We start from the raw sequence: 24,570 nt of genomic DNA, 5'->3' as shown, positions 1-24,570 counted from the left end.
ATTTTTGGGTCATTTTTTTACTGATCTTTTGTGTTTTGGATTTTACATGCTCTGTACTATGACATTGGGCATCGGCCTTGGCAGACGACGTCGATGGCATTTCATCGTCTCGGCCATGACTAGTGGCAGCAGCTTCAGCACGAGGTGGAAGTGGATCTTGATCTTTCCCTATTTTTTTAACCTCCACATTTTTGTTCTCCATATTTTGCGCACAACTAAAAGCCACCACAGGTATACAATGTAGATGGATGGATAGTATACTATTATTACTTATACTTATGGACGACGAGTGACGACACAGAGGTAGGTACAGCCGTGGCCTACCGTACTGCTGCTTAGTGCTTATATATATAATATACTGTATAACGGACCTGGTGGACACTGTCAGCAGACTGCTAAACAAACTAGTATGAAGAAAGAAAAAAAAAACACCACAGGTATACAATGTAGATGGATGGATAGTATAGTATTACTGATACTTATGGACGACGAGTGCACTGACGACACAGAGGTAGGTACAGCCGTGGCCTACCGTACTGCTGCTTAGTGCTTATATATATAATATACTGTATAACGGACCTGGTGGACACTGTCAGCAGACTGCTAAACAAACTAGTATGAAGAAAGAAAAAAAAAAACACCACAGGTATACAATGTAGATGGATGGATAGTATTAGTATTACTTATACTTATGGCCGACGAGTGCACTGACGACACAGAGGTAGGTACAGCCGTGGCCTACCGTACTGCTGCTTAGTGCTTATATATATAATATACTGTATAACGGACCTGGTTGACACTGTCAGCAGACTGCTAAACAAACTAGTATTAAGAAAGAAAAAAAAAACACCACAGGTATACAATGTAGATGGATGGATAGTACAGTATTACTTATACTTATGGACGACGAGTGCACTGACGACACAGAGGTAGGTACAGCCGTGGCCTACCGTACTGCTGCTTAGTGCTTATATATATAATATACTGTATAACGGACCTGGTGGACACTGTCAGCAGACTGCTAAACAAACTAGCATGAAGAAAGAAAAAAAAAACACCACAGTGTTTTTCAGGCAGACAAACGTATACTGGACTGGTGGTCACTGTCAGCAAAACTGTGCACTGTACTCCTGCTATAACTGCTCCCCAGTCCCCACAATTAGGCAGTGTGAGCAGTGCACTCAGCACAGATATATCATGCAGCAGTGCAGCACACTGAGTGAGCACAGATATGGTGGAGACTTTTTTTCAGGCAGAGAAACAAAGGATTAAACTAATCAAAACCCTGCACTGTACTCCCTAACAGCTGCTCCCCGTCCCCCCAATTATAACTAACTAAGTCACTCTGTGTTCTACTATAACGGAGAGGACGCCAGCCACGTCCTCTCCCTATCAATCTCAATGCACGTGTGAAAATGGCGGCGACGCGCGGCTCCCTTATATAGAATCCGAGTCTCGCGAGAATCCGACAGCGGGATGATGACGTTCGGGCGCGCTCGGGTTAACCGAGCAAGGCGGGAGGATCCGAGTCGCTCGGACCCGTGTAAAAAAAAGGTGAAGTTCGGGCGGGTTCGGATTCCGAGGACCCGAACCCGCTCATCACTAATGATTACCAAGATTTACCAAGCTACGGAATGCAAAGCATTGCAAAGTTTGACCCTTGCAGCTAATGCTATCTGAAGATGGCATTGTGTCATTGTGTCCTACATATAGGCTACAATTTGTAGAAATTACGAGGAGAGGGTTCTCCCAGTACAGTATGAGGTCAGCCGACTGTGCATGAGCGTAGCACACAGGAGTCCTGAGGAGTGAAGCACCTTTAGCTATTATTACAGCATTATGTCTAGTGCCTGATCAGGCTGCAGCCTAGGGTACAAGGGCTTTGTGGGGCGTGCAATATTGAAGCAAAAGTAGTAGCACGAAAGTAGACACGTGCGACTTAATTTCAAATATCTTATGTTCTGGAATCTAAGGGGCAGATTTAATAATGAGGCAATCAGCTCCTTTCATTTTTCTAACACATAACAGCTAGGAGCTGATTGGCCTGAGCACCATTTAACATTTGTAATGAGTGATCACAAGAATATCATTCGTTGTTAAATCTACCCCTAAGCTCCTTAAACTTACATATATGTTTGTGGATAGCATTATAAATATAAACAAAGTTGTTTTTTTAATTTATTTTTTTGTAGTTATTTACTGTAAATTAGGCTATCTACGCATACAGAGGGAATTTTGGGGTCTATATACTAAGGGGCCTATTTAGTATTTATTAACATTATTTTTGCTAACATTTTTTGAAAAAGGGTGTTTTCACACCCTTTTCACATTATTTTAGTATCACTCCAATGTTTTAAAGGTAATTTAGAGCAGTTTTCATGAAAAACTGTTTCAAACCCTTTAATTCATTATTTTTTTTAGTAAGCAGATTGCATTTCCCATACTTATCATGGGATATGCGATCTGGGCCAAATTTCCTCCAAAAAACCCTGCAATGGGCCCTGTGATAATTACGGCAGCTCCAGCTGGCGTTATCACAGGGATCATTGCAAGATCCCTACTTCTGCACAGCTTTCTCTGCCCCCTTGGGATCAAGTTGATCACTGGTAAAAAAAAAATCCCAAAAATAAGATCTTAAACCTACCGGTAAATATTTTTCTCCTAGTCCGTAGAGGATGCTGGGGACTCCGTAAGGACCATGGGGTATAGACGGGCTCCGCAGGAGACATGGGCACTCTAAGACTTTAGATGGGTGTGAACTGGCTCCTCCCTCTATGCCCCTCCTCCAGACCTCAGTTAAAGAACTGTGCCCAGAGGAGACGGACAGTACGAGGAAAGGATTTTTGTTAATCTAAGGGGCGAGATACAAACCAGCCCACACCATACACACCGTACAACATGGAATATACCAAACCAGTTAACAGTATGAATAAAACAGCATCAGCCATAGACTGATCACAACTGTAACATAACCCTTATGTAAGCAACAACTATATACAAGCCTTGCAGAAATTGTCCGCAGTGGGACGGGCGCCCAGCATCCTCTACGGACTAGGAGAAAAAGATTTACTGGTAGGTTTAAAATCTTACTTTCTCTTACGTCCTAGAGGATGCTGGGGAATCCGTAAGGACCATGGGGATTATACCAAAGCTCCAGACCAGGCGGGAGAGTGCGGATGACTCTGCAGCAACGATTGAGCAAATGCAAGGTCCTCATCAGCAGGGTATCAAACTTGTAGAATTTTGCAAAAGTGTTTGAACCCGACCAAGTAGCTGCTGGGCACAGCTGTAATGCCGAGACGCCTCGGGCAACCGCCCAAGAAGAGCCCACTTTCCTAGTGGAATGGGCCTTTACCGAATTTGGTAACGGCAATTCCGCCGTAGAATGAGCCTGCTGAATCGTGTTACAGATCCAGCGAGCAATAGTCTGCTTAGAAGCAGGAGCGCCAACCTTGTTGGCCGCATACAGGACAAACAGAGCCTCTGTTTTCCTAACTCTAGCCGTCCTGGCTACATACATTTTTAAGGCCCTGACTACAGCCAGGGACTTGGAATCCTCCAAGTCACCCGTAGCCACCGGCACCACAATAGGTTGGTTCATATGGAACGACGAAACCACCTTAGGTAGAAATTGAGGACGAGTTCTCAACTCCGCTCGATCCACATGGAAAATCAGATATGGGCTCTTGTGACACAAAGCCGCCAATTCAGACACCCGCCTCGCAGATGCCAAGGCCAACAACATGACCACTTTCCAAGTGAGAAATTTTAACTCCACCGTTTGAAGAGGTTCAAACCAGTGTGATTGAAGGAACCGTAACACCACGTTAAGGTCCCACGGTGCCACTGGGGGCACAAAAGGAGGTTGGATGTGCAGTACTCCTTTCACAAAAGTCTGGACCTCTTGGAGAGAAGCCCTCCTTCTGAAAGAATATAGATAAGGCTGAAATCTGCACCTTAATGGAGCCTAACTTTAGGCCCATATCCACTCCTGTCTGTAGAAAATGGAGAAAACGACCCAGCTGAAATCTTCCATAGGAGCATTCTTGGCTTCACACCAAGACACATATTTCCTCCAGATACGGTGATAATGCCTCGCCGTTACCTCCTTCCTAGCTTTGATTAGAGTAGGGATGACTTCCCCCGGAATACCCTTCCTAGCTAGGATTTGGTGTTCAACCGCCATGCCGTCAAACTTAACCGCGGTAAGTCCTGGAACACGCAGGGCCCCTATTGTAACAGGTCCTCCCTGAGAGGAAGAGGCCACGGATCTTCTGTGATCATTTCCTGAAGATCTGAATACCAGGCCCTTCGAGGCCAATCTGGAACAATGAGTATTGTCTGCACTCTCGTTCGTCTTATGATTCTCAATAGTTTTGAGATGAGTGGAAGAGGAGGGAACACAAAGACCGACTGAAACACCCAAGGTGTCACTAGGGCGTCCACCGCCACTGCCTGAGGGTCCCTCGACCTGGAACAATACGTCCGAAGCTTTTTGTAACAAGTCGTTGAGGAAGTCCCCAACGACTTGTTACTTCTGCAAAGACTTCTTGATGAAGCCCCCACTCTCCTGGATGGAGATCGTGTCTGCTGAGGAAGTCTGCTTCCCAGTTGTCTACTCCCGGGATGAAGACTGCTGACAGAGCGCTTACATGATTTTCTGCCCAGCGAAGAATCCTGGTGGCTTCTGCCATTGCTGCTCTGCTCCTTGTCCCGCCTTGGCGGTTTACATGCGCCAAAGCTGTGACATTGTCTGACTGAATCAGAACGGGTAGGTTGGGAAGAAGATTCTCCGCTTGCTGTAGGCCGTTGTATATGGCCCTTACTTCCAGCACATTGATGTGTAGACAAGCCTCCTGGCTTGACCATATTCCCTGAAAATTTCTTCCTTGCGTGACTGCTCCCCATCCTCGGAGGCTCGCGTCCGTGGTCACAAGAACCCAATCATGAATGCCGAACCTGCGACCCTCTAGACGGTGAGCACTCTGAAGCCACCACAGGAGAGATACCCTGGCCCTGGGGGACAGGCTTATTCTCCGATGCATTTGTAGATGGGACCCTGATCACTTGTCCAGAAGGTCCCACTGAAAAGCTCTCGCATGGAACCTGCCGAACGGAATGGCCTCGTAGGCCGCCACCATCTTTCCAAATACTCGAGTGCATTGATGAACTGACACTCTTTTTGGTTCTAACAGGTCCTTGACCATGTTCTGGAGTTCCTGGTCTTTTTCCATTGGGAGAAAAACCCTCTTTTTTTCCGTGTCCAGAATCATGCCCAAAAATGCCAGCCGAGTTGTCGGAACCAACTGCGACTTTGGTAGATTTAGAATCCAGCCGTGTTGTTGTAGTACTCTCAGGGAGAGAGACACGCTCTTTAGTAACTGATCTCTCGATCTTGCCTTTATCAGGAGATTGTCCAAGTATGGGATAATTGTGACTCCCTGCCTGCGCAGGAGCACCATCATTTCCGCCATTACCGTGGTGAAAATTCTCAGGGCCGTGGAAAGCCCAAACGGTAACGTTTGAAACTGGTTATGACAATCCTGTACAGTGAATCTCAGGTACGCCTGATGAGGAGGATATATGTGGACATGAAGGTATGCATCCTTTATGTCCAGAGACACCATAAAATCCCCCCCTTCCAGGCTGGAGATCACAGCCCGGAGAGATTCCATCTTGAATTTGAACCTCTTCAACTATAGGTTTAGGGATTTTAGATTTAGAATTGGTCTGACCGAGCCGTCCGGCTTCGGGACCACAAATAGGGTTGAATAAAACCCCTTTCTCTGTTGCCCTAGGGGAACCTTGAGAATCACCTGTTGTTGACACAGTTTCTGTATGGCAGCTGAAACTGTTTCCCTCTCTGGGGGAGAAGCTGGCAAGGCCGATTTGAAAAATCGGTGTGGAGGCACATCTTCGAACTCCAGTTTGTAGCCCTGGGATACAGTTTCGATCACCCAAGGATCCAAATCCGACTGAACCCAGACCTGGCTGAAGAGACCAAGACGTGCCCCTACCGGTGCGGACTCCCGCAGCGGAGCCCCAGCGTCATGCGGTGGATTTTGTAGAGGCCGGGGAGGATTTTTGTTCCTGGGAACTAGCCGTAGCTGGTGCTCTTTTCCCTCTACCTTTACCTCTGGCGAGGAAGGAAGAGCACCGACCCTTTCTGAACTTATGCGACCGAAAGGACTGCATCTGGTATTGAGGTGTTTTCTTTTGCTGTGGGGGAACATAAGGCAAAAAAGAAGACTTACCAGCGTTAGCTGTGGAAACCAGGTCCGCGAGGCCCTCCCCAAATAAAATTTCACCCTTGTAAGGCAAAGCTTCCATATGTCTCTTTGAATCAGCATCACCTGTCCATTGACGGGTTGACAGGGACCTTCTAGCAGAAGCTGCCATGGCATAGGCTTTTGAACCCAACAGCCCAATATCTCTCGCAGCCTCTCTCATGTATAACGCTGCGTCCTTAATGTGACCAAAGGTCAACAAAATACTATCCTTATCTAAGGTGTCAATGTCCGATGACAAGGTATCTACCCACGCTGCAATTGCGCTACCAACCCATGCCGACGCTACCGACGGCCTGAGTAGGGCTCCAGTATGCGCGTAAATTGATTTCAAGGTAGTTTCCTGCCTGCGATCCGCAGGATCTTTTAGGGCCGCCGTGTCCAGGGACGGTAGTGTCACCTTTTTGGATAAGCGCGTCAAAGCCTTGTCCACCGTGGGCGAGGATTCCCTCCATAACCTGTCCTTTGAGGGGAAAGGATACGCCATAATAATTCTCTTGGGAACCTGCAGTCTCTTGTCTGGAGTTTCCCAAGCTTTTTCAAATAAAGTGTTCAGCTCATGAGATGGGGGAAACGTTACCTCAGGTTTCTTCCCCTTAAACATGCAGACCCTCGTGTCAAGGACAGAAGGGTCCTCTGTGATATGTAAAACATATTTTATTGCAAATATCATATATTGAATACTCTTGGCCACTCTTGGGTGTAACCTTGCATCATCATAGTCGATACTGGAGTCAGAATCCGTGTCGGTATCAGTGTCTGCTACCTGGGAAAAGGGACGTTTATAGGACCCTGAAGGGTCTTGTGACACCGCCAAAGCCATGGATTGACTCCCTGCTTTGTCCTTGGACTCTGCTTTGTCCAATCTCTTATGCAATAAAGGGGGTCATTCCGAGTTGTTCGCTCGCAAGCTGCTTTTAGCAGCTTTGCACACGCTAAGCCGCCACCTACTGGGAGTGAATCTTAGCATATTAAAATTGCGAACGAAAGATTAGCAGAATTGCGAATAGACACTTCTAAGCAGTTTCTGAGTAGCTCCAGACTTACTCGGCATCTGCGATCAGTTCAGTGCTTGTCGTTCCTGGTTTGACGTCACAAACACACCCAGCGTTCGCCCAGACACTCCTCCGTTTCTCCAGCCACTCCCGCGTTTTTCCAAGAAACGGCAGCGTTTTTTCACACACTCCCATAAAACGGCCAGTTTCCGCCCAGAAACACCCACTTCCTGTCAATCACACTCCGATCACCAGAACGAAGAAAAAAACTCGTAATGCCGTGAGTAAAACTCCAAACTGCATAGCAAATTTACTTGGCGCAGTCGCAGTGCGGACATTGCGCATGCGCATTAGCGACTAATCGCTCCGTTTTGCGGGAAAAAAAATAACGAGCGAACAACTCGGAATGACCCCCAAAGTCACATTTGCATTTAACACATTCCACATGTCCAACCAATCCGGTGTCGGCTGTGCCGACGGAGACACCACCACCATTTGCTCTGCATCCTCCCTAGACGAGCCTTCCGCTTCAGACATGTCGACACACACGTACTGACACCCCCACACACACTGGGATTTATGAATATGGGGACAGCTCCCCAATAAGGCCCTTTGGAGAGACAGAGAGAGAGTATGCCAGCACACACCCAGCGCCACTAGACACTGAAACACAGTCCCAGCCTATACAGCGCTTTTTTGTATATGTGATCTGCGCCAAATAAATGTGCCCCCCCCCCCTCATTTTTTATCCCGTTACTTGTTCAGCAGGGGAGAGTCCGGGAGCAGCTTCTCTGCAGCATGCTGTGGAGAAAGTGGCGCTAGTTAGTGCTGGAGGATCAAGCCCCGCCCCCTCGACGGCGGGCTTCGGTCCCGCTCAATTTTTTTATACTGGCGGGGGTTTTATAATATACTGCCTCTGCAGTACCTAAGCCTGGTGCCAGTCTTATTTGAGGTAATTATTGCTGCCCAGGGCGCCCCTCCTGTGCCCTGCACTTTTGCTGTGCCTGTGTGTGTGTGGGAGCAATGGCGCGCAGCGCGACCGCTGCGTGGTACCTCACTGAAGATCTGAAGTCTTCTGCCGCCTGTGAAGTCTTCTTTCTTCATATACTCACCCGGCTTCTATCTTCCGGCTCTGTGAGGAGGACGGCGGCACGGCTCCGGGACGAACATCGAGGACGACACCTGTGTTCCGACTCTCTGGAGCAAATGGTGTCCAGTAGCCTAAGACGCGTCTGTGTCTCTCCCCTCAGTCCCACGAAGCAGGGAACCTGTTGCCAGCAGTGCTCCCTGAAAATAAAAAACCTAACAAAAGTCTTTTCCGACTCAGTAGAGCTCCCCTGCAGTGCACCCAGTCTCCTCTGGGCACAGGATCTAACTGAGGTCTGGAGGAGGGGCATAGAGGTAGGAGCCAGTTCACACCCATCTAAAGTCTTAGAGTGCCCATGTCTCCTGCGGAGCCCGTCTATACCCCATGGTCCTTACGGAGTCCCCAGCATCCTCTAGGACATAAGAGAAATAAAAGTTTTTTTAAAAATAAATAAATAAATAAAAGTTTTACAAAAAAACATACTTACCAGTACAGGGAGCCGGTGATCGGTGTGCCACTGCGGGCTGCCGCTCACCAGGACCTCCCGTGCGCTGCTGTGACCCCCGATACAGTAAAGTGATGCTGCAAAACGGCAGCTCACTTTACAGCACCGGGGGTCACAGCGGGTGGGGGAGGAGTACCCGCGTTGAGGGGGGGTGGACCCTATGGTGGCGACAGCAGCGCCGGCCATAGGCATAGGCAAACTAGGCAATTGCCTAGGGCATTTGATATGCCTAGGGGCATCATCAGCTTCTGCTGATTAAAATGATATGCGACATGCCTATATTCTGTATGTAGCATTTCATATGCAGATACAGCCACAGTCTCACACAGTATATTGGCATGCTGCATATCAGTTTAATCAGCAGAAGCTGCTTGTGCATCCTAGCCACATAGCAATGCAAATAAGATGCATTTTCATAAAAAAAAAAGGTGCCCGACGTTAGCATTGATGCAAGATTTGTGAGGACACATCTGTATCCAAGCAGAGGCAGAGGTCACAGTGTTAGTGGAAGTGTGAGTGCTGTGTGCATGTGAGTGGTTTGGTTGTGCAGTAGTGTTCAGAATATGTGTAAGGAGCATTATGTGTGTCATGTAAAAATGCATTAATAATGTGCAACATATGTGTAAAGGGCCACTATGTGTGTCATTGTGGAAAATGGCATTAATAATGTGCGGCATATGTGTAACAGGGTACTACTGTATGTGTGTCATTATGTGTATAGGGGCACTAATAATGTGCAGCAAATGTGTAGGGGGCACTATGTGTGTCAGTATGTGTATAAGGGCATTAATAATGTGCGGCATATGTGTAAGGGACATTATGTGTAAAAGGGCATTAATAAAGGTTGTCATAATGTGTAAGGTGCATTATGTTTATAAGGATATTAATGTGTCTCATATGTGTAAGGGGCATTACTGTGTGGAATTGTGTATAAATGCATTACTAATGTGTGGCATTATGTGTATAAGGTGCTCTACTATGTGGCGTTGCAAATAGAAAGAGCACTACTGTGTCGTCTAATGTGAATAAAGAGCAATAAGGTATGGTGTAATGTGAATAAGGAGCAATTTAGTGTGATGTAATGTGAATAAGGGGCTCTACTGTGAGGAGTAACGTTTATAAGGTAAAGTGATACTACTGTGGGATGTAATATGAATTATGGACACTATCGCAAGATAAAATGTGAATAAAGTTGCAGTACTGTGTGGCGTAATTGGAATTGGGGTTACTATTGTGTGGCCATGTCCCTTCCCAACAAGAAGATGCCCCTTTTTGGGCTGTGCGTCAAATGTGCGAACTGTTCCTATTTAAAATATAGGGGGTACAAGGACTGCTATGGGTGCGGGGTGATGGTGCTGGGAAAGAGGTGCAAGGTCAGAGGCAGAACCAGCGGTGGTGCTAGGGGGCACCAGCCAAAATCTTGCCTAGGGCATCATATTGGTTAGGGCCGGCTCTGGGCGACAGTGTCAATGCCGGTGCAAGCACAGAGGACATCAGGGCATTTTTCCCGAAAAATACCCCGATACTGTTGCGTATTGTCATCGCAGGGACAGGGCTTGCTCGCAAACTCTGTCCCTGCATGTGATAATTGATACATCCGTGTGATGTAATCAACTATCGCAATGCGGCTTAGGTCGATTTTATCACACCACATCCGCATTCTTGGATGTGGATGGTGATAAATCGTCCCCAGCCAATGAATTCCTGTTATGTTACAGACTATGGGGTCTATTTACTAAGCCTTGGAGACACATAGGCCCTCATTCCGAGTTGTTCGCTCGCAAGCGGATTTTAGCAGAGTTACACACGCTAAGCCGCCGCCTACTGGGAGTGAATCTTAGCATCTTAAAATTGCGAACGAAGTATTCGCAATATTGCGATTACACACCTCGTAGCAGTTTCTGAGTAGCTCCAGACTTACTCGGCATCTGCGATCATTTCAGTGCTTGTCGTTCCTGGTTTGACGTCACAAACACACCCAGCGTTCGCCCAGACACTCCCCCGTTTCTCCGGCCACTCCTGCGTTTTTCCCAGAAACGGTAGCGTTTTTTCCCACACGCCCATAAAACGGCCTGTTTCCGCCCAGTAACACCCACTTCCTGTCAATCACATTACGATCACCAGAACGAAGAAAATGCCGTGAGTAAAATTCCTAAGTGCATAGCAAATTTACTTGGCGCAGTCGCAGTGCGGACATTGCGCATGCGCATTGAGCGGAAAATCGCTGCGATGCGAAGATTTTTACCGAGCGAACAACTTGGAATGACCCCCATAAACTGGACGGAAATGAAGGACCAACCAACCAGCTTCAAACTGTCATTTTTCAAACCCAGCCTGTAACATGACAGTTAGAAGCTGATTGGATGGTATTTTATCTCCATCCACGTTATCTCCATCCAAAGCTTAGTAAATAGACCCATACGTTTGAAAAGTATCAAGAGCTGATTGGTTGGCACTTTATTCTCTCCACTTTATCTCTCCAAGACTTAGTACATAGGGGTCTATTCATGTACATAAATTGTTACTTATCACTGTACATCGCATCAGTTTGTATATTCTCCTTTTTGGCAATGCGTTTCGGTACCCTGGACTCCAGCGGTGCTGTCTTCTCCTGCAGTCCCCTCTGCAGTGCTTGGAGACAGCCGTCGGGTCCCTTCTGCACATACGCTGGACAGCTGGGTTCCTGGGAGGCTGCAGGGGCTGGCGGAAGGTCAGGGGGTGGAGCTAGCGCCGGGTGCTGGGCGGAGGGCAGGGAAGCATTGAGCACTGCATTTAAGATTGCGCCGTCCTGAGATGGTGAATCTGAACTCCCTGGAGAAGCTGGGCTTTCCATTCTTTCATGAATTACACTCACCACACAAACGTACGCTGATGCGATTCAGGCACGGAGCGGGGGTGCCGCTGGAGAAGCCAGGCATTTTTCAGGTTGCTTGGATCATATCAAATTATTGTAAGTTATTCACAGGTTCTCAAACTCGGTCCTCAGAACCCCACACGGCCCATGTTTTGCAGGTCACCTGTAGATTTTTAAAATGTGACAGTTGGTGATACACAGTGCAGCTGCTGGGTGACTTGGGAAACGTGAACCATGTGGGGGCTGAGGACCGAGTTTGAGAACCATTGATTTATGTGTATGTCTACCTGGCTGATCATATTGCTGAGTTGCTGAATAGCCCTACACACCTTGTATGTTGCCCCGGCAACGATTGCAATACATCCACATCTCAGTGACAACGGGGCAGGTTTAGCAAACATTACAGTAGAACTGTGCCCAGTGGAGAATGGATGGATAAACAGCTCCAGCACAATGTGTCCGCAATATCTCACTATACGTGTATGAGACAAGTGTTTCAGAGTCATTGTATACAGGGAGTTTCAAGCTTCCTCACTTTTTGTTCTTTATTTTTGCAGGGACTTTTCCAAACATTGAGCATAAGCTCATTGAAATCAATAAATGGAAATTTTCTCTGTGTAATAAAATAGTATTTGTAAAATGTGTGGGTGGTGCACGTGTCCTACTGTGTGCTTTCCATACATCTGGTGTGGAGTTGGATGCAACTCAGTGGCATCTCCACGTGGCCTGTATGCTAAGTTTAGTGAGGAGGTGTATGGGCTTGTCACGTAATTGCGGCCTAGGCTGAGATGTGTGTACGCAGAGACCCGTCTGTTTTCAGACAGATGTCTTACTCCAGAGATAGAGCTGGTCCAAGTGTGAGTTGATAGTGATGGCGGCTATGAAACCAAGGGGGAAACGTATCAAACCTTCTAAAAAGTGGAGAAGTTGACCGTAGTACCCAATCACCTTTTACCTGTCATTTTCAAGAATGTACTTGATAAATTCTAGCTACAGTATAAGCTGATTGGTAATTTCTCCACTTGTCCACTCTTTGGAAGGTTTGATACATTTCCGTGAAAGCCAATGGATAGGTGAGGTGCGTTGCATAAATTAACTCTGCATGATGGTGAATAAACGTGTTTAGTTCCGTGCACGCTCTTCGAGAGCGATTGTTGTCGCCTTGCATTCGTCTTTGCTTCGGCCTCTATAAATATCCATCTTGATCTTTCAGTAGCATAAGAAGCACACAAGAAAAAAAGAAAATGTTATCTGTTATCTGTGTCTGCGTCATAACTGCTGTTATTCTGGATAAAGTAGCATAGTTGCAGGCAGGATTGGGCAGCTGTTGCCGTGAGTTGAAAGAGATTCCAGTTGGTACAAAACTGTAAGGATGTAGATTCAATTAGCAGTGGGGCTTGACCTATTCAAGTACTGCCAGATAAGCCCTAGACCAGTGATCTCCAACCCGTGGCTCGCGAGCTACCAGTAGCTCGCCGTAGTATTTTCGGTAGCTCACAGAGCGCATGGGCTTGGGCAGTCACTGGCACTCCTCCTCCCTTCATTTTTAATATGGTGCCGGCCGTCAGCAAATCAGAGCTCGTGGACCAGCAGTGGCGGCACCTGATTGGCTGCCGGACCGCGAGCTTTGATTGGCTCACTTGCCGGCACCATATTTTAAATGCCTGCCACCGCCGGAGACTCTGTCACCCTCACCGCAGCCGATCTCCGGACTTCACAGGAGAGGGGCGCACTGCGCTCTACTCCCCTTCCGTTCCTAATACAGGAGGAGCAGCACCGGCGGCAGTAGAAGAAGCCAGCAAGGGTTAGCACTGTGTGGGGCACTGTATCGGACACTGAGGGGGGGCATTTTATCTGGCGCTGCAGGGGGCATTTTAAATGGCATTGCGGGGGGAATTGTATCTGGCACTGTTGGGGGCATTGTATCTGGCACTGCTGGGGGGCATTATTTGTGTATCTGGCAGTGCTGAGGGGCATTATTTGTGTATTTGGCACTATGCGGGGGGGCATTACTTGTAGTTGTGAGGCCACACCCACTTTTGTGAGGCCACACCCACTTTCGCAGGAACGCACACGCATTGGGGGGAGGGGGTAGCTCCTTCAGAGGTTTTATTTTCCGAAAGTATCTTACACCCCAGTTAAGGTTGGAGACCACTGCCCTAGACGGTGTACTTAATGTCGCTTTAGAGGGGTGCTGTTATGGTCAGCCTGTTATGGTACTTACAGGAATAAAGTACGCTGTTGGAAACCTCTGCACCGCGGAACGGAACATTACATGCCTGCAGGAGAAAACACAACACCTCCTAGATAGGTAAGTAATACACACACACACACACAGACACACACACACACACACACACACACACACACACACACACACACACACACACACACACACACACACACACAGGTGCATAACAGTGCAGGACAACAGACAATAGCTAGATAACTGATAATGAGGATTCACATACTTAAGCGGTCACCGGTCCATTAATTTGTTTCCACTGAATATACCCTCCACATTTATCTCTGTCAATAGTGCGTTCTACACCTGTTTGGGATTCTAGGCTAGAAAGCTATCACTGTTATGGTAACAAATAAATTCCATTTAACCGTCAGGTTGTTTCGGGACAGAATACACAAAGCACTGTTTGCACTTGTATTACAGCTGCTCCTAAAGCTGCTATTCTGGGACAGTGAGGTAGTTACTTCTATTGCTAACTGATGAATGCTTCGCCGCACTCTCTACGCTTGACGTGTGATTCTAGCTTTCACTTAATAAATGTACCGATTTTGGTTGCTGTGGGCAACACCTCCGCTTGTCCTCTTTAGAACGTTTTTTAAATTCTGCCCATGGTTCTGGATATGAATTGGTATTGTCTCTGCTGTACATATCTCAATAGGTTACCGACAGTGGCAGATTCTACCGCAGCCCCCCCCCCCCCCCATAGAAATCCGCCGCCACTAGTGAGCCCCCTGTAATTGCAGTGGATTCCCATTGAAAGCACTACCTGCTAATCACATGGCGGACAGGCAGTCTGGACCAAGTATTTTACTGCCCCCCCTCCCCCCCTTTCCCCTTGAAAGCACAGCGGGGAGGGGGTGGCTAAATAGAGGTGCGATTGTATCATCGTGGCACCCGACCCCCGCAGATTATCGGCATTGTAAAGTGGAACGGGAACGTAGATGAGATGACGCAATTCAGTTTAAATGCCTCTTGGACCACCCACTTTACATTACTATCCTGTCCATACCTCTCTGCAGCAGTTATTAATTTTATGCCCCATAATAAAGGTTCATTTTCTGAACCATAGTAGTGCTCTAGTTAAGAAGCACTGGGACAAGGACTCCTTCAGTATGTTGCTATGGGCCCCACAAAGTTCTGGTTACACCCCTTGACACACATCAGATCACCAACGTGACTATTGGTTACGGCTTGTGATAGTAGCAGATCGTGAACAGTCTGTGTAAGGCAAAGCTTACTCAGGTTAGCCATAGGATCATACAGCCAGGTCCAGGAAGTCTGCAATCGATGATGCAGACCCTGGGCCTGGGACGCCTACAAAAGGGGTTTTTGAAGAACGATGCCGGTTTCTTTTCCCCCCTCCGCCCCCCCCCCCCCTCCCCCAAATGCTGCTGCAAGTCAGTCATGCTGCGGCTAAGGGGGGCTGAGAGCTATACGGCAAGACCCATTCCACACATGCACAGACCACTAACCATTGGATTTGTACGTATACCATCAAATTTGCATTCAGATCCGCATCAGGCCCTAAGCCAGTAACAGCCACCTCTCCTGCTAACTGAGCAATGAGGATGCTGAAGACTTATAGCCCCCATACATTAAATAAATATTGGACCAATGTCCCGATCCCCTGACCGCCAGGTTGGGGAATCAGGAATATCAAACTTGTTTGAAAATCCTGATCCCGACCGGAAATGGTCAGATTCTGCAAATCAGGCATTTTTATAATGTTTAATTTCCCTGAGGGTGCCGGTGGCCATGGAAGCAGCCACCTAGTGTCCACAGGACAATGACCTGACATTCACGAGACACCCACCTTCCACAGCCAGCACTTTGGTAGCCATGAATATCCGGGATTATGTACACTATTTGGTACTAGGGTAACCAGCGGAACAAATTGGGAATAAGTGATAAACACTGGATCGGACTAATGATATCCCGATGGTATGGGTCACTTTGGTATCTCTCACAGTTTAACAATGTATGATTTATATCAGTTTACAATGACATATTGAGATCTCAAACTTACTTGCATGGGTGATCATCTACAGGCGGTGTCATGAGATTATACCGACAGGGATCTGTGTTTATGTCCTTCAAAGGATAAAGTGTTACAATACAGTATATTAGAATCCCAGATAACACAACAGTGTTTACAGCTGGTGATCCAGATACTACACACCCTCCGCCATTGTATTTATTGTCTGTATAGCGTAAAATAATATAAAAAGAAGATAACATAAAATGAACATAAACATATTTCTGTGTGTTCCCCTAATCGGCACTGAGATAGTCACTTGTCTGGTTTGCCTATACAGTAAATACAGCCCTGATGTTTAGTGCCCCATCAAGCTCAGATTTTCATGCCATAGAAATAAATATAAAATTATAATAAATTTGCATCCATCATCCATGTATTAATAAAGAAGAAATATATTAATGTTCTTTGTATAGAGCTATGTTTTTGATTCTTAGATATAGTAGATAGGGAGCTGCCATCGCGAACTAGTATGCAAAGTAAACTCCAATACGGCGGCTAGTGTACAAAGCAGACCCTCCAATCTAGTAGCTAGTAAATGAAACATCAACTGAAATCTGATGGCCCGTGAGAAGCAGACCTCTAGTGTGGTGACTATATAACGTAGACCTCCAGCTTGTGGTTAGTATACAAATCTGAACTCCAATATTGTGGCTAGTACACAAACCATACCTCCAACCTTGTGGCTTTTGAATGAAGCTAGTTTATAAAGCAGACACAGAATTATGTCGCTAGTGCTACCATTCTAGTAGCTGGTACATTAAGTAGCTCTCCTGTATGGTGGCAGCCACAGAAAGCAGACCTCCCATTTGGTGGCTACAGGTCTTGGTAGATAAGTCACGTCCAGGCAGCGCTCTCTTTGCCACGCTGGAGATTCAGAACTAGTAAAAGTGAAGGGACTCTCTTCAAAGCTTCTTGGAGGAGGGTTCTAGTTATAATAGTAATAGGCAATGGTGCTAACACTGGGCAAGCATCTAGCATGGGGTAATATGCACGCTAGATTTAGTTTTATGCTATCCAGCTGAGCAGGATATGAATAAATGAAGGGGCTTTTGTTTGACCCCTTTCTCTCAGCTCCCAGCCATGTTGGCATACATTTCTGGACTGCTGCCATCTTCTGACCCATATCATGCCTGATAATGAGTCTACTGATTTTGGTAGGATCATTATAGGGCATTGCAGTAATGTCTGGGGGATAGAGACTGTGATATCAGACCAGTTGTCCAGCTACAAAATCACCACAAGTATCGTTGGCATTAGTCTTTGACTAAAACCTCCCCACCGGGTTGGATATGTTTTGTTGACGATCACAATGTCGCCACACATTATCTAGACACCATAATGTCGATGTGTAAAACATGTCAGCAGAAAAATGTTGGCATGTTCGACAACCACAATGTTGACTTGAAAATTGTCCACACTGACAAAATGTTGACATGGTCAAAAAAGTCGACACCCAATATGTCAGCAGTTACATGATGTTGACATTATATGTAACCCTAACCTCAACCCTAACGCTAACCCTAACCCAAAACCCATAAAATGATAAAATGTCTACATTGTGACTGTGTTGACATTTTACAGGTTTCAACATGTAGGGTGTCAACATTTTAACCACATTGACATTACGATATTATGATTCAATATTATAGTGTGACTTTTTGACTGTCAACCGTGGGCCTGTTGACATGAGGGTACTGGCGTATCTATAATTAGTGTAGAGTGTGTGGTTCACACAGGCCCCTGGGTGCACACCCTGGATCCATATAATTATATTTCCCGCTACATTGGCCCGACACTGGCTGAAGAGCTGCAGAAATGACCGGATGGAGTGGGCACAAAGCCAGAGTCTACTGCATAGAGGAGAGGACGAGGCCCGCACACGAAGCCTGCACTCGGGCCCCCTCACGCCCCTGCATGAGGGCTACATCCGTTCCCCACATACTGAGAATACAGCCTTAACTATAATAATATAATTAAAACATGAGCTCTTAGAACAAGATGCCATGCATCATTCTATCATAATGCAACAATTAAAACATAACATAATAGAAATCATTATCAATATAACAGCTTTCTGACAGACCCAGTTGAGTTGTTATTTGCACAGTTTGACATCACCCGATAAAAATAATATACCCATTTGTTCTAGGTAACAGAAAAATAACGAGCAACCCATAATGAACACGGCTGTAAATCTCCAGTAGGAAGACAACACGCTAGGATTACTGCTGCTCAACACTGTGCGTCTGATATTTGTAGCTAAGCCCGAAGGAAAAGGTGACATTAAATACGTCTGTCTTTTATTTACCAACTGTATGGAGAAATAGGACACATAGATTCCGCTGAAAGGAAAGGTGAAAGGGCTGGCTCGCCCATGGCAACAGAAATATATCATTCATGAAAGGTACAGACCGTGATAACATGGAACAAGATACTGCATCGTTGGTCGCTGTTTATACAATGGAAATGTGTTTAGTCCTAGTACGATGATGTTGGGTGTGGTGTATAAAATAAGGAACAAATAAAACCGTCTTGCGTCGTCATTGTACAATACATGTCTGATGGACAGGCCGGAACAGTCTAAAAAACTTGCAAGTCTAATCGTTTGCAGTGGTGCCGAGAGAGGGGGGAGAGGGTACAAATTACCTGGGCCCAGGTTTGATGGAGGGGCACAATGAGGGTCCAGTGGGGGCCCGGGCCCCCTTACCTGGCAGCTGCAGCTGTTCTCCTTAGCCCAGCTCACGCTGCTGTATGCTGGGCTGCAGTTTGGCCATGGAGGTCCTTAAAATACCATTTATTTCAGTATTTGTTTCTAAGGGTGCATGACCACGCCTCCTGTGATTAGACCACGCCCACTGAAAAGTACCTAGGCCCAGCCCGGCTCTCTACTGCTCTGCTCATTTGGCCAACCAAAAACTTTTCACATATGCTGCCCACTTTCCTCTACGAATGTATGGCACTACTACTGCCACAATGGCAAGAAGTAAGGAACCCCTAAATAAAGCAGAAAAGCTCAACTAAATGAACTTATTATTCCATAGTAAAAAAAAAAGGTTTCCTGGTTATCATGATGTGGTTCGGGGAGCTCAATGTGGTTCTTAGCCTTTATAGGGCAGTATAAATGAAAGAAGAAAAGGGCGAGGGGTGGGGTTGTAGTTGGAAGAGGCCGAAAATTAGAAGTACGCACTGTTCAATGGGGCAAATGTTTCAAACATGATCATAGGCCCTCATTCCGAGTTGATCGGTCGCAAGGCGAATTTAGCAGAGTTACACACGCTAAGCCGCCGCCTACTGGGAGTGAATCTTAGCTTCTTAAAATTGCGACCGATGTATTCGCAATATTGCGATTACTAACTACTTAGCAGTTTCAGAGTAGCTCCAGACTTACTCTGCCTGTGCGATCAGTTCAGTGCTTGTCGTTCCTGGTTGACGTCACAAACACACCCAGCGTTCGCCCAGGCACTCCCACCGTTTCTCCAGCCACTCCTGCGTTTTTTCCGGAAACGGTAGCGTTTTCAGCCACACGCCCATAAAACGCCGTGTTTCCGCCCAGTAACACCCATTTCCTGTCAATCACATTACGTTCGCCGGAGCGATGAAAAAGCCGTGAGTAAAAATACTTTCTACATAGCAAAGTTACTTGGCGCAGTCGCAGTGCGAACATTGCGCATGCGTACTAAGCGGATTTTCATTGCGATGCGATGAAAAATACCGAGCGAACAACTCGGAATGAGGGCCATAGTACGTTACCCACATGGTGAAAGCTGCCATTTTTTAAATAACTGGATTTGGATACTTGGAGGCCGTGATCAGAGGCATCAAAAGAGGGGTGCAGAGGGTGTGGGGTGCAGACCACACCGGGTGTCACCCTTCCAGGGTGTGAAAGCAAAATTCTGGCTCCACCTCAGTGACTGGGAGCCAGATGCGGCACTGCAACATTATCCTGCAGTGCCGGGCTCCTGTCACACTGAGCAGTGCAGCCAGAGTCTCTGGGGGCAGCTCAGCAACTCCGTAGATACTGGGCATGACTATGACTATAATACAGAGATGAGGGAGGCATCCATTTTTGGGCATCAGTTTTCAGGATTATTCTTCCTACCAAAGAAGGTACCAGGAGAGGCAGCCATTTTGAGTGCACTACATAGGTTACACTAGGCGGAATAGGCAATGTCTGGAGGAGATGACACATGCTGTAATGGGGAACCAAAGCATATTAAAGCAAGATGCACAATCTTTATAAAATCATCAGAACCATGCATTGTTCATCCTACACAAGAGTAACGGGCAAGTCAGCCATCTTAAACTTTTCTCGCATTAGGCATTGTCAGTTTATGGGAGAGATCTACCAAGCCTTGGAGAGAGATAAAATGGAATAGTTGCCCAAATCAACCAATCAGCATCTGTCATTTCAAAGACTGTGCTAGATAAATGACAAAAGCTGATTGGTTGTTTTGGGACAAATTCACTTTATCTCTCTCCAAGGCTTGATACATATCCTCCTATATCTATAACAATACAATGTCTATGTCAATAGCTATCAATTCGATTTTAGCTATCATTTACCTAGTACATGCTATAAAGTGACAGCCAGGGTTGGATACGATATCCTGACAGGATGCCGGCTGCGAGTGTGGCGAGTCCCCTTCCTATTCTCCTCGGGTGGTGGCATGGAGCCACCACCTGAGTGGGAATACCGGGAGGCTGTCGGGATTCGGGCATCAGGATCCTGAACGCTGGGATCCTAACAGCCGGTATATCCAGGGCTGCCAAGAGAAATTCTGGGCCCCGGTACAACAACTTCCTGGGACCCCCTGCCCCCACTGGAGGAGGTGTGACCACAGCATGCTGAGGGCATGGCCACTCCTCTTTGGGGTGTGCCTAGCACATCAGAAGCACCCACTCACAGGAGCATGGCATTATTCCCAGCCAGGGTAGTACATACCCTCCAACAATGTACCCTCGAAAACCGGTACAAATTAGGAAAAGGGGCGTGATCACGGGTAAAGGGGTGTTGCCACGCCCCCTTACCTATACTTTTTATGGAGATTTAGTAAGTAAAAAATCGGTACAAAGCCCTTTTTGGCCGGTACACACCATAAAAAAATGGTACTGTACCGACCAAAAGGTACAGTTGGAGGGTATGATAGTAGAGAGCCTGGCTGGGCCTAGGTACTTTTCAGGGGACATAGCCTAATCCCAGGATGCATGGAGCTGTGGCTCCCACTGGGCCCCTCTATCAGACCTGGGCCCAGGTAATTTGTACCCTTTTTCCCCCTCTCTCGGCGCCCTGGGTATATTAACTACATCCCAATAGCCAGAACGGGATTGGCTTCTCCAGGTAATATCTCCACAGGTTCTCTTTAGAAGGTTTGATAAATCCCCCTATAGAGTACTATAAGTAAACATTGACTGTCTGCGGTACCTTATCTCTTACTCCTGGGAGCATCGCACTCCGAGAGGTGTTCCGGAATGAATAAGTACGTGGCATCTGTTCCACCAGGTCATAGAATTCCAGGACATTGTAGCAGCCAGGCAACAAAGCTTCTCCAGATCCCGCTGTGCTCAGGGGCATCTTCCGTCCTTGCCCTCTGAAGCTATATGACTGCTGGACAGGATTAAGTTTTGCATCTTGGAGAAAGTCACGTACCTCGTAACTCCCAGGATAAGGGGTTTCCTGATAATGCAAAGCAAGGGTGTGAAGAAATTCAGAACCTCAGAAAATGAAACTGTAATACCTAGGACACCATAGAGTCAGGAAACCACCCAGATAAAAAGGACATTTTGGAAAATCTTCAATGGAGAACGGCGGAGCCCTATGATTGGTATTGGATTGAACATTAGGAACAATAGACCGGTGCTTAAAGGCAGTGGGAACTAAGAGGTGCCTCTATACCTACACAGCACTATATCACATTTACTTTTATTTTCTGGGCAAATAACAGATTGTGGGGGAGAGTTATCAAAGCTTGGAGAGATAAAGTACCAACCATTCAGATTCTGCCATTTTACAGGTTTTGCTAGAAAAATTACAGTTAGGAGCAGGTTGGATAGCTAATAACAATATCTCTGCTTTATCTCTCTCCAAGGTTTGATAAATCTCCCCCAGAATGTGAAAGTGATGTGAGTTAAAATGGTGCAAAATGAAGGTTGATACCCCTCTTCCACTAAAGTCGCAGGTCTGACCCGGGATTTGGAACACGGTTCCAAGCCAGGTTAGACCCGATACATGACCCCTTTTCCACTGCGGCGCGAACTGGGAATATTCCGGGTCGGCGCCGTTTACACTACACCCAGGTGCAGTGTCTTCTGACCGGCGCTTCGAGATGACGTCATCTCTGAGCACCCGGAAAACCGGCAGATCGGGACCCTCAGGGCATGTCCTCAGTCCTGTTAGGCCACGCCCCAATTCTAAGGTGCCCACCGTCACGCCTGGGGAAAGACTAGCACTCTGGAAGCTGCTGGGCTGCCCCAGCCTCCGGCACACACCTTTCCCAGCCAGCAGGATAGCAGGACAGACATCAGCGCTGACAGCATGCGCTGTCCCCCTCAACCTCCCGACCGCCCACGGGACACTGCGGTCAGGGAGGTATGGGCTTTAGGCATGCTGTAAACGTGTCCCGTGTCAGATGACCTGGGTAACCCATTTACACTACACCCTTACCCGGGCCATTCCCGGGTCCAACCAAGGTAGCTACCCAGGTAGGATTCCCGGCTCACTTGACCAGGGTTTTTTTTTGAGGGAGCCGTTTCTACTACCAAAAAACCTGGGTCGATGCGCGCCCCTGTGCAAGACCTAGGTTTTTTTAGCTAGTAGAAAAGGGGTATAAATGAATGAATATAATTGCTATAATGTCCTGTATGTATTATATCCTTAAACAGCCCTTAAGAAAATGTTGACGCTCTATAAATAACCAGTAATCATTAAGGCCAATGTTTATCAAAGCTTGGAGAGAGATAAAATATCAGCCAATCAGCTTCTGCCATGTTAAAGGCCGTGTTTGAAAAATGACAGTTAGGGGCTGGTTGGTTGGTGCTTTATCTTTCTCTAACTCTTTCCAAGCTGTGATAAATCTCTAACTGGGAGAGGGAGGTCAATGAGGGCGGGTTGGGGGCGTGGCACAGCAAATTGCATCATCACTGCTCCTACTCTGCACAGTTTTTGTTGCCAAGGCAGGTCCACTAATAAATTATTCATAGCGAATCATCATGCCCTTTGCCCTGCACACCATACCCAAAAACTGCCAGGATGCAGGAGCAGTGGCGCATATATAATGGATGCAGGGTGTGCAGTGCACAAGGGCCACTTGGTCCAAAAAGGCCCACGCTGCACACCCTGCACCTTGCATCGGCAACTCCAGCGCTGCACAAATCACCAGGAAAATGGCGCAGCAGGCATTTCCCTGGCGTTCTGCGCGTGCACAGAAGAAAGAACGCAATGCTAAGTCAGTAATGCTCGCTGCCAGTGCCGGAGAGAGAGAAGAGGGAGCCCCTGACAGAGAATACACACAGGCCCCTTTCTCTCTCTATACTGCCCTGTGCAGGAGACTTGTCTCTTTTCACGTGGGCTTGGACTCTCCCCCAAATTACGGAGTCTCCGAGAAGTTTTGGGACAGTGGGCAAATATGAGTTTGGGACACAGAGGGGATAGCACTTAATATACTTTCAGTAATGTATAATGTCATAATGCATCTAACATTACAGCTGAACTGAATGTAAACCTATTATTTATGTGAGCACAAGGATACTTACCCTATATGAATACAGCCACCACGCATCCCTTTCAGTAAACTGCTTTTCCTTTTTATTATCCTTTTTATTGTCTGGATCCTGTGAAAAAGACACAGACACGGATCAGCTGTGGCCAGTTGTGGCAGAAAGAGCTCGGGTCTACCTGCAGACTGTAAGACTGTGCGCCGGACAGCGGAGGAAAACCTTGCGCATATTTATTTATTAATGAAGGAAACGGGTACAGTGAAGATACATGTTTTGCTAATGCAACACAAGGTTACTACATACATACATCCATTGTCTTCAGCAGGATTACTACTCAGTGTGCAGTCTGCTGGCCTTTACAATGCTAAGGTTTATTTAACAACATTAACACAACAATCACACCCATAAACACCTAACAACCGACATACAGTAAACACACACGCAGTGTCCCTTGTGGCTTACTTTCTGCTGAAGAATAAACTCTTAAAAGTCACATGCAGGCAAATACGGGTCAGTGTAGAATGATATAATGGGCCTGATTCGCGGCACACAAGCTGCAAGCCATGGGCATAGCTACATCTGTACCTCACCTCCAGGAGAACTGCGGGGGAGGTCCCAGTGGGAAGTGCAATTTGACTCATCGCGGCCACCCCTGACATTGGGGGTAATTCAGAGTTGATCGTAGAAGTGCTAAATTTAGCACATCTACGATCATTTACTCTGACATGCGGGGGGACGCCCAGCATAGGGCTAGTCCGCCACACATATCAGGCCCTGCCCCTTCCCCCCCCGCGCACCCGCACAAGTACAAAAGCATCACACGGCGGCGATGCTTTTGTACCTGAC

General features: G+C 47.0%; 1 protein-coding gene across 1 annotated transcript in view; it reads right to left on the bottom strand.

Annotated features, from left to right (window-relative positions):
- Positions 1-24,365, bottom strand: part of STPG4 (sperm-tail PG-rich repeat containing 4) — a 120,930-nt gene extending 96,565 nt beyond the window's left edge. The window contains exons 1-5 of the mRNA XM_063919406.1: positions 24,315-24,365; positions 23,761-23,862; positions 21,434-21,685; positions 16,000-16,064; positions 13,953-14,007 (exon numbers count right to left, since the gene is read on the bottom strand). Of these exons, the coding sequence (XP_063775476.1) occupies positions 13,953-14,007; positions 16,000-16,064; positions 21,434-21,685; positions 23,761-23,862; positions 24,315-24,365 (525 nt within the window). The remainder of the gene's footprint in view (positions 1-13,952; positions 14,008-15,999; positions 16,065-21,433; positions 21,686-23,760; positions 23,863-24,314) is intronic.
- Between the last annotated feature and the right edge of the window lie 205 nt (positions 24,366-24,570).

The sequence above is a fragment of the Pseudophryne corroboree genome, chromosome 4 (assembly GCF_028390025.1).
Source record: "Pseudophryne corroboree isolate aPseCor3 chromosome 4, aPseCor3.hap2, whole genome shotgun sequence".
Classification (NCBI taxonomy): domain Eukaryota; kingdom Metazoa; phylum Chordata; class Amphibia; order Anura; family Myobatrachidae; genus Pseudophryne; species Pseudophryne corroboree.
The sequence above is the reverse complement of the archived record's forward strand: the minus strand, read 5'-3'. Positions and strand labels throughout refer to the sequence as shown.